Source organism: Citrus sinensis, chromosome 4, assembly GCF_022201045.2.
Source record: "Citrus sinensis cultivar Valencia sweet orange chromosome 4, DVS_A1.0, whole genome shotgun sequence".
NCBI lineage: Eukaryota > Viridiplantae > Streptophyta > Magnoliopsida > Sapindales > Rutaceae > Citrus > Citrus sinensis.
In genome coordinates, this window is record NC_068559.1 from 20,375,995 (window position 1) to 20,385,949 (window position 9,955).

The 9,955-nt window shown below is 32.4% G+C and overlaps 1 protein-coding gene across 3 annotated transcripts; it reads left to right on the plus strand.

Moving 5' to 3' along the window:
• Nucleotides 1-177: 177 nt before the first annotated feature.
• Nucleotides 178-4,877, plus strand: LOC102611226 (putative inactive cysteine synthase 2). 3 transcript variants are annotated; one of them, XM_025101334.2, is made up of 13 exons: nucleotides 178-547; nucleotides 673-782; nucleotides 994-1,051; nucleotides 1,226-1,489; nucleotides 1,584-1,738; nucleotides 1,867-1,953; nucleotides 2,142-2,193; nucleotides 2,278-2,327; nucleotides 3,114-3,173; nucleotides 3,547-3,627; nucleotides 3,946-3,989; nucleotides 4,295-4,465; nucleotides 4,545-4,877. In XM_025101334.2, the coding sequence occupies exons 1-6, from the start codon at nucleotides 275-277 to the stop codon at nucleotides 1,886-1,888; spliced, it is 882 nt and encodes a 293-aa protein (XP_024957102.1). In that variant the 5' UTR covers nucleotides 178-274; the 3' UTR covers nucleotides 1,889-1,953; nucleotides 2,142-2,193; nucleotides 2,278-2,327; nucleotides 3,114-3,173; nucleotides 3,547-3,627; nucleotides 3,946-3,989; nucleotides 4,295-4,465; nucleotides 4,545-4,877. The 3 variants fall into 3 exon arrangements, with proteins under 3 accessions (XP_024957102.1, XP_024957103.1, XP_006484794.1); XM_025101335.2 differs by lacking the exon at nucleotides 1,867-1,953 and having other exon boundaries at nucleotides 183-547; XM_006484731.4 differs by lacking the exons at nucleotides 1,867-1,953; nucleotides 3,946-3,989 and having other exon boundaries at nucleotides 207-547; nucleotides 1,584-1,721; nucleotides 4,548-4,877.
• The last annotated feature ends 5,078 nt before the right edge of the window (nucleotides 4,878-9,955 follow it).

Sequence of the window (9,955 nt, forward strand, 5' to 3'; positions counted from 1 at the left end):
GTTATATTATTTTTTAGCTACTTTTGGGCTACCGTAAGTTTTATTATGTGTGGCTGAATTTGATTTCAGCATAATTTACCGTTTGAAAATTTAAAAAAAAAAAAAAAAGGAGGGTATTGTAACAAAGGTGCCCTTAAAATTTAGGCAAATTTTACTTTTGGTCGTATAACTTGTCTTCAATTACAAATAGCGCCTCAACTTTCCCTTTTTATAGTTTTAACTGCCCATTTATCTAAAACCTCCCCAAAACCTCACATAACCCAAAAACACCAAAATGGCTTTATCTTCGCTTCAGCTTCTCCCTCCTCATCCCCTGAACATAACATCTCAAAAACGTCACCGTTTCGCACGCTTCAAAACTTCAAGCTTATCATCAATAAACGGCGCGCTTGCTACCAGAAGAAGAATTTTACCCATTGTTGCTTCCGCCAAAGCTGGTGCTGCTGCTTCTTCTTCTTCCTCGCTTTACGCCACAAGCACCAGAGAAATTGAAAAAGAAGAAGGAAATGACTTCCACGGTGTCAACATCGCCGAGGACGTAACCCAGGTTCTGCTTTTATCCTTTTGCCCCTGTATTATGTCACCAATCTACTTCTTTGAAAATGTAAAATACTTGGCATGTTTTTAAAATCTTTACTGATATGAGAAGCTGTTGACAAAATTGATATATAGTTGATTGGGAGGACACCAATGGTGTATCTCAACAAAGTTACAGAAGGTTGTGTCGCGAATGTTGCCGCTAAGCTTGAATCTATGGAACCTTGCCGTAGTGTTAAGGACAGGTAACATTCTTTACATTTTGCCTGATTGCCTTGGATACTGAAAGCATTCAATGTTTACTTCAACCCACTATCGTTCAGTATGTGGGGTATTTGTTTGTGATGGTAAATGATAAGTTACAATATCTATTTTGTAGTATCTTATAAGGTTGTGCATGCGCACTAATGATGTGTAATTACTGACTCTTCTATTTGTAAATATTTGATACCTCAGAATTGGTTATAGTATGATAACTGATGCTGAAGAAAGTGGAGATATCACTCCTGGGAAGGTAATCGACTAATATTTAGCATAATCATTGTGAAAATGCACATTGAGATATTTTTATCTCCTAACTGCCTTTTCTTTTTTAAACTTTTGGGCTTAGATGTATTGTTATGAAAGTGGCGTCTTAGTTTTGATCATGTTCAACGCATGTTATGCAATTTTTTCTTGCATTTTGCAGACTGTGTTAGTCGAACCAACTACTGGAAATACAGGACTTGGAATTGCTTTTGTGGCGGCAGTGAAGGGATACAAACTTATAGTCACCATGCCTGCGTCAACAAATCTTGAAAGAAGAATCCTTTTACGTGCATTTGGAGCTGAAATTATTCTGACAGACCCAGAGAAAGGTCTGAGAGGAGCCCTTGATAAAGCTGAAGAAATCGTTCTGAACACTCCAAATGCCTACATGTTTCAACAGTTTGATAATATGGCTAATCTAAAGGTTATTTATGTTTTCTCTGCATTACCTAATTTAATAATGCTGTTTGTTTTTTTCTATAGTTGCATTCATCAAGATCGATTCCCATGAATTTCAGATTCACTTTGACTCTACTGGACCAGAAATATGGGAGGATACTCTGGGTTGTGTTGACATATTTGTTGCTGCAATTGGTACTGGTGGTACCATTACAGGCACTGGCCGCTTCTTGAAAATGATGAATAAAGAAATTAAGGCAAGGATATTACTATGGTGAAGAACTTGAACACTTATCTTTTCAATGTTATGATAAGTTTTGTGCAGTTTGTCTCTTATGTATTCTAAAGTTAAGTTATAGATTTCTATGGTAAGATCTGAATTCTGATATGGTGGAATGATAGGGAACAGGCTCATAATCTATAAGATTTCAATATTACTTTTCAGAGTCGAAGTTTGCTTTGCAACTGTCTCAACTGTATCAGTAGAAGGTATAAGGTAGTTTTAAGTGAAATTTGAGTGTTTAACTTCATTTCCTTGAAGAAATGTACATAGGGCAGGCATTATATGAATCTGCTGAGTGGCAATGTGTGAGTTTCATTGTGGCATCTTGTCGGTGTTATGTACCTTTTGAATGACAGGGTATGGTTTCCTAATTTTTCTTATTTTGTCTAATTAGGTAGTCGGCGTTGAACCTGCAGAAAGGAGTGTAATATCCGGAGAAAATGCAGGTAAAAGCATTTTATCTTCACTTTAATTTTTGTGAATTTTTTCTAGCTGTCATTCCTGCTTACAGCTGTAATACCTCCGTACAGGTTATGTGCCTAGCATCTTAGATGTGCAATTGCTTGATGAGGTTATCAAGGTAAAGAAAAATTCTTCCGCTTCTTTTCACTTTGGTTATTTAAAGAAAATACTTTTTAATGTTTGCATATTGTTTTATTAATCTTCTGGGTTCCAGATTTTTATTATTCCTTACAGATCTACTTTCATGCTTGAAATTGTTGAGGTTTAATCAGTTTATTTCTTTAAGTCCCTTGTGAGTAGTTATGAGTATACTGCCAAGCTTTAATTGGTCTGATTGACGACAATGTATACATCAAAAGGTTGAATCTGTCACATATTTGGAAGTATTTATCCCTATAAGAGTGTAATTTTTGGTCCTTACTTGTTATATTTCTTCCTGCAGGGATTTGTATTACCCTATTAAGTTATATAGTTTTCCGTTTTGTGGTCCTATGGACTAGGAACTCTTGTTGGGAAGGAACAATATGCAAGGGATCACACATAGTTGGTCACTTATACTAGAAGATTTAGTTTCGTGGTCTTAGACAGTAGTTTTATGTATCAAAATCTCAGTAGTAGATATGAATTGAAGAATTCTAAATATACAGTGTTATATATAATACAATGATTGACTGAGATGAGAATGACTGTTTTATGGTTTATCATTTTCCACTAGGTGATGCACCCTATTATCAAGTCCTTTGGGCTGAGCTTTTGAATTCATATTCTATTTGATTTGGATTGGCTCAAAGAATAATGCATTCATATAGAAATTGCTTATTAGGTTTCTTAGTTTGTTTCTTCGCATGCTGGATGTCGTTTCGATGAACTTCTAATGTTAGATTTATTGACCTAAAAATTGCAGGTTACCAATGATGAAGCTGTTAACATGGCAAGGAGATTAGCATTGGAGGAAGGTTTGCTGGTAATGTGCTAGTATCGTTCACATGATGTTAAAGCCTCTATAGCTGCCCCTTTTAGTTCGGCCATGACTAACCTTCAGCTGGAAGTTTTTGCTTACAGACCTAACAAAATCTTTCAAATTTTTTTCCACCTGAAAGGTTTTTGAAACCCGTTCTTTTCCCATTTAAGCTGAACAAATGTTTCACCGTTACATTGCCTTTTCCGGTGTAGAAAGCTCCTTATCTGGGTGTGAACCTCAAATAATCCTTCCACCTTCTGAATTCATCTCCCTTTTTGCACCTTTTTTATCAGCTATATCTATATTGCTTGTAGAGCACAATATCTCTCGTTTTAAGAGCTAATAGTGCTAATTTATTTTTCCACGCTGCTTTTAGGTTGGCATTTCATCAGGAGCTGCTGCTGCTGCAGCAATCAGCTTAGCAAGAAGGCCTGAGAATTCTGGAAAACTCATTGCGGTGAGGAATTTTGTTTTTAATTTGTATGTACACTATTGTTTTACTGGTCAAAAGCACGAAGCAACTTGTTTTGAAGTTTTTATGAGACTATATTTGCTTGGTTGGTGAGCAGCATATATAGTATGTGATGCAAACTTATATTATTGAGTAGAATACACAAACATCAAGCTCATAAAGTTGATTTGAGGCATCATAAAAAAGCCTCTGTGCTACAGAGGTCTTCAGCCATGCTCAGCAAACAATTTTTGTGTCTAAAAGTGGCCTTGAATAGTGACTTATATTGATTATTTGCCTTTGCTTCGTTTGCTTCTTGTGAAGGCAAACATATCATCCTTTTTTTAAAGGTCCATGAAGAACAGAAGGTGGATTTTTCAGATCATTTGTAGATTGTCGCATTCTTTGTTGATTCCAATTGGATGTCTAAATGCCCCACTAAAGGAGCTATTCCTATTCTTCACACTCACATGCATGCACATGCATACAAAATCTGCAAGAATCAAGTTAAGACAAGCTTTTTATGCATATCTAGAATTTTGTTGGAAATTTGCCTAAGAATGGAAAATATTTTTCTCACCATAAGCCCCAAACTTTATGCACTTATCTTGATATCATTATCTACCAGATTCTGCTTTTCTGACTTGCTTTTTTATGGTTATAAACCTTAAAGGCTATATTTCCAAGCTTCGGCGAGAGGTATATTCCCACTGTTCTTTTCCGTTCCATATATGAAGAGGTCCAAAATATGCAACAAAGATAGTGTGACTTCACTGTGGATCATCAAGCCTTGGACGGAATTGGCTTGTTTTCATCTTAGAACAGAAGAAACCATCATCTTTCAGTAGGTTTCTAATTTAAATATTCCTTTTGAATAAAAACAGTCAGTTTTCCTGGGTCATTAACTCATTTGTTTTCTTCAGCAGGTGTCATTTTGATATTGAGGCACACGAACTCAGATTAATTGCAGCCAGTAACAGAAGTTTTCACGAGATTTTGCACTTTGCAAGTAGTCCAGGCTTTCCTTTTTTTCATTAATTATTTTATTTTTATTTTTTTTTCCTTTCCAAGGTCTAAGATTTGGAGGTCTTGCTTTAGGAGGATTACAATGTCATTTTTGTGTTATATCATTTGTAAATTTATCTGTCAATGTCGATACGGAGCCGTTGTCTCTAAGTCACTGTATTTGCTTACCGATTGGAAACGAAAATGAATCTTTTTGTAGGCATACAAAATCAGAAATGATCTTTTAGTAGCATAATCTTTCTGTGGGGACGCGATAGTTCCTAAATATGGGTTGTGTTTGTATCTTTTTTCCTTTCATTGATCAAGATGTTTCACTTCTTTTCTGATCTATTATTAATGTTAGAATTCCTAATCATATATGCCTTTGTGGGAATTGAAACTCGGTTATACTATATTCTTCTTCTAATTATTTACACTCAAATCATATCTCCTTAACACAAAATAGACATCAATTTATCTCATCACATGTGCAAATAAAAGCACATGTAACTTCATTCTGTCCATGGGAAGCAACTAAGCAGGCCTACAAACAAAATATTGTGATGACCTATTTTGTGTTTGGTCTTGTTTTAGTGGTAGCTTGGAAGCTACCAATAAGACTTGTGCTAATTTCTTCTTTAATCCTCATAAAACCCCATATTCATTATATACAATTTTTTCCCCCTTAATTAAAATTGCAATGATATTTCAACTGACACAGGGTGACACCGGGGCAACAAATAACACTACAGTCTCTAGCACTGTTGACTATGGCGTCATTTCTGTCGTCCTGGGGTCCTGCTCCTTTAATTTTAATTTTTTTAATTAAAGTTTAAAGTTTGCATTAAAAAAAATTTCAATTTTCATATATATAATGGATAATTCCAAGAATACAATCATTGCAGAGGAGTGAAGCCAAAGTAAATTGCTATGTTTCCTGTAGTGGAGGTGTGACAATGTTGTCTTCTGATGGGCCCGGTGGGCGCATTTAATAGCCTCCATGGGCCACCCACATGAACCTTGATGTGGACATTTTATGGGCCTTTGATAATATCTTGAAAAGTCCAATTATTGCAACTTCTTGTTCTTGACAATTTTGTACTAACAGTAACTGGAAATCTTTCTTTGTGTTTTTAATTCGTCATTTACTTTTTTCCCTCAAAGAAAACAGCACAAATTTTTGGTAGATTATTAAGAGTACTAATTCAAATATCTAAGATGGAAAAAAAAAAAAATACAATTTGATTTAAAGGTAAATTTTTATCGCGGAATAAGAATGAAATTTGTTTGTTTAAACTTTGCTAAATGGTTGAACTAATTAAGATTAATGTTAATCATTCAGCACACCACAAAATACACTCTAGCTTTGCTTATGAGCCAAACAAAGTTTAGGCTACATTTTTTCTCTCTTCAAAGAAGAAATTAATGGCATTAATTATAAATTTATCAAAACTAATTTTTCTTTTCTATTAAGAACTTGCATCATTATTGACGGTAGAGATGGCAAATTGGTCCATCCAAATTAGATATTTATATATCCAGTTCAATTGGACCAAAAAATATCTATTTAAAATATTTATAGATGTGCGTGTTTTTTAATATATTCAAATAGATATTGGATGAATATCAAATCCATTTTCCGGTAAATTTGGATTTTAAAAAATGAATAAAAAAAATCCTGAACAAAAACATATATTCTTAAATATACCTTCCCAAAAAAAACATAGAAAAATATTTTAATTCAGGGGCACAAAACTAACTAAAAGCATTTTGCTTGTTTCTATTCTATTTTACCGGATGTCGGGATTTTTCTCGCACTGCATTCCTAAAGCATTAGTGAGATGACTATCAAACTCATCGGAAGCTGCCGAAAATGAATAAGGTGGCGGTGCAACTCACCACCACCATCACAATTAATCGATGACATTGAGTTGCTGCCATCATCCTTTTGGGTGGTATTTTCGCCACCATCACGGAGCAGTAACTCTGGTGATATCACATAACAGTAACATTGGTGATATTTGTTTTATTATTATATTTTTATTAAATAATTTTTAGTGACCTTTTAAAAATTAATGATTTTAGGAAATATAAATAAAGGTAAATAAGAATTTCATAATGTCATATTTTGTTAATTTGCTTAAAAATATAATTATTAATTGGTTATATTATTTTTTAATTTAAAAATATAAATTTAATATTCATAAACATTCATGAATATCGATATCTATGTGGATAAAATCCACGTCTAAATCTAATATTTAAAATTAAATATGAATATAAACATACCGATTATGAATAATTATAAATTTACATGTCGGTTATGGATAATTATAAATTTTCACATGGATGGATAATCCATCCATAGCTACGTATACGCCATTCCTAATTGACAGTTCTAATTATATTTGTTTGTCAAAGGTTAATTAGGTTAAAAAAAAAATTTTATGACCTTATGCATGAACTAGACGACAAAATTGGCATCAATTATCATCATCATCCCAGGTGGCCCATAAATATTTAGCCTAATTTGAAGGCAATAAAGTTCACACAATAAATGCAGTGGACTTGGCTCATTTCATTTTCAAAAATTATGGCAGAGACGTTGATTTGCTTTTGAAACATTATATAATAATCATAATGATAATGTTTGGCTGAATTTTCATTTCCCCAAGCGTATAGCAGGGGAGTACACTAAATGAATTGATGTTGAGATAAGACAGAATTTAAGTTTGCATTCAAAGCAGTGGGATCACATAGTAATCGATGGCAATATTATTATAATTTGGGATTATTGTAAGACTCTTGGCTGAAAATTTATGAACTGTCAGACTCTTCCTCACCCTATGCTTATTAGAAAGTGCCTGCCAAGTGTCTCAGCTTTTTGTGAAAATATTGAATGTGATTTTTTTTTTCTTTTTAATTACCCAGAACATTTTAGTTTTATATCTTAGAATCGATTGGGTTTATTTCCAAACACTTGGAAGAAAGTCAATTTTCATTATGAAAAAAAATGAAACCCTCAACCTCAAGAATAGGACGAAAAATTACTCAACTAAACAAATGCTTTGTGAAATTAGGTTCCTAATATTAATATTTATGATTTAACTAAGGTTTAAGGATTTGCTACTTGTGGTCCCTTGGCATTTTTATTCATAATTAATTTTCTTGCAAAGAAAAAGAGGCAATTCATGAGGATCATAACCAGAGGAGGTGGCTCTTACTTCACATGCCAGCCATGCAATGTTAGGTAGAATCGATAGCAAAGTCTGAAAGTGATGTGATGATGGGTTTCATTTGAAGTAGGGTTTTGGTTTATTATAAAACAAATCAACAGAAGTGACATATACATAATGTATTCATGAAATTTGAAGAGACATATAGCAAGGTAGATTATTCTTCATTTTTTTTTTCCTTTTTCCTTTTGGTTGTTTAATTAAATGGGTTAACCAATATTGATAGCCAGGGTTTGCTTTCAGTGTGAACGTGTTAATTAAATTGCTTGCTGTATGTTGTGTGATAAAAGAGAGAAACCTAACACGTTAATGGGTCATCAAAACACATCAAAGATACAGAAATAAAATTAACCTAACAAGTTCAATGTTATCATCAAAACGTATCAAGATGATATCTTGTGGACCTCTCGTATAAAATATGTTTAACAGCACCATGCACGTACGCCTCGTTAACTTGTTAAATTTTTTTTTTTTAATCTGTATCTTCTCTTTGAACAAATATTACTTAATATGATAATCACCACAAGTGATAGATAATAATAACCGGATCTTAAGTTCTCTTCTGATTTAAACTTCTTTTGAATAAAATAAAAATGTTCTTCGAGAAAGTAGAAATCTTTTCAAAAGATTTACAAGAGGAGGTTCTATTTATTATTATTATTTTTTTTTTTTTTAAGCTACACAAATGTTTCCTCTTGTTGCTAGTTTTTTTATCATGTATGAATATTGAATATTGGAAAACCCACTGTGTTAGTTATAAGAAAACGAATATTAATAATCGTAATATATACATGATATGTATGTAAGTGCTTTCATAAAATGTTCTTTTAAATTGAAGTACTTTCTAGTTACTAGGATTTTTGTGAATTTCTTGATAGCTAAAAATGGACATGTAATCCAGAACTTCTCTGAAAAGTACATCATGCAAGATGTATAGTTTTCTGCTTTGCGATCTTCAAATGCGGGAAAAGTTTCAGAAAATTTTAAAACCATAGGGTGTAACAAACTTAAAACTTAAAGTGTTTAAACTGCACAATTTATGTGTTTTTCTGTCAGATTTTTCCGCAATTTAAAATTTTGAATTAAAATATTTCTATACACACACACATACATATACATGTATATAAACTCATTTATTATTTATCAACAAGGTAAAATTTGTAACATTATTAAACTTTTGAAAATGTTATGATGTAAAAGAGAATTATGTCTATGACTTAGAAGATAAATCCAGTATTTTTCGTTTAATAATTATCTTTTTACTGAAAAGAAAATCAAAGCTAAAAAATGACAAATAGGGAATTTTTCTTTTTTTTAAATAAAGATATTGAAGTATTACTCCATCTACCAATCTCCATTGATGCTAATTACTACACAGAGAAGTTGTTACGCCAATATCTAATAAAATACGTACGTGCATTGTCCTTTTTTATTTTGAATTCATTGGTACACCCATTTACTACCTAAAAATTATAACACAGTCTAATTTATACAATGAGTAGTGATTGCTACTACCAGAATAAATAAACAAATTTTATATATGATGAACACTGAGTCTAGTTATGAAGTGCCAAAGAGAAATGTATAATGAGCTACCTAAATTGTAGGATATTATTATAGTACACGCTTTCGCCAGAGAGAAAATGCAAAAATACTGAGGCTATAACATGCTTAAGTCACCGCAAATAAATGAGTTCAGAGCACCATTTCATTTAATTTTTCCTTTTCTGGCTACCCACATTTTCTCTTTTTGCTAGCTTTTTGATGCATGATTAGCTGCAAGCTTACTATGTCACATGCCCATCTTCAATAGGAACCATTGAGTCATTTTGCTATTAAAAATAAAAAAATAAAAAATAAAAAATTTCAAAGTTTCTTCATCTTTACCATTCGGGTTTCTTTTAAATTTTTTTGAAAATATTTATACATGTCGGATAATTGATAATATGTAAATTTGGTTGTCACATTTATCTTTCAACAATTTATTTATTTATTTTTATTGACGCTTTAATACCAGCAATGAAAATGAATTATTATAAAAATATGTAATAGAGACTTAAGTGAAAGTTTTTCTTGTAATTTTTCGCTAACTT

Bases quoted from the DNA above. Each gene is read 5' to 3' on its own strand.
- LOC102611226 (XM_006484731.4), top strand. From the start codon at position 275: ATGGCTTTATCTTCGCTTCAGCTTCTCCCTCCTCATCCCCTGAACATA. The intron at 1,722-2,141 runs GCAAGGATATTA...TTGTCTAATTAG, and splicing joins TGATGAATAAAGAAATTAAG to GTAGTCGGCGTTGAACCTGC. The intron at 2,328-3,113 runs GTAAAGAAAAAT...TAAAAATTGCAG, and splicing joins TGCTTGATGAGGTTATCAAG to GTTACCAATGATGAAGCTGT.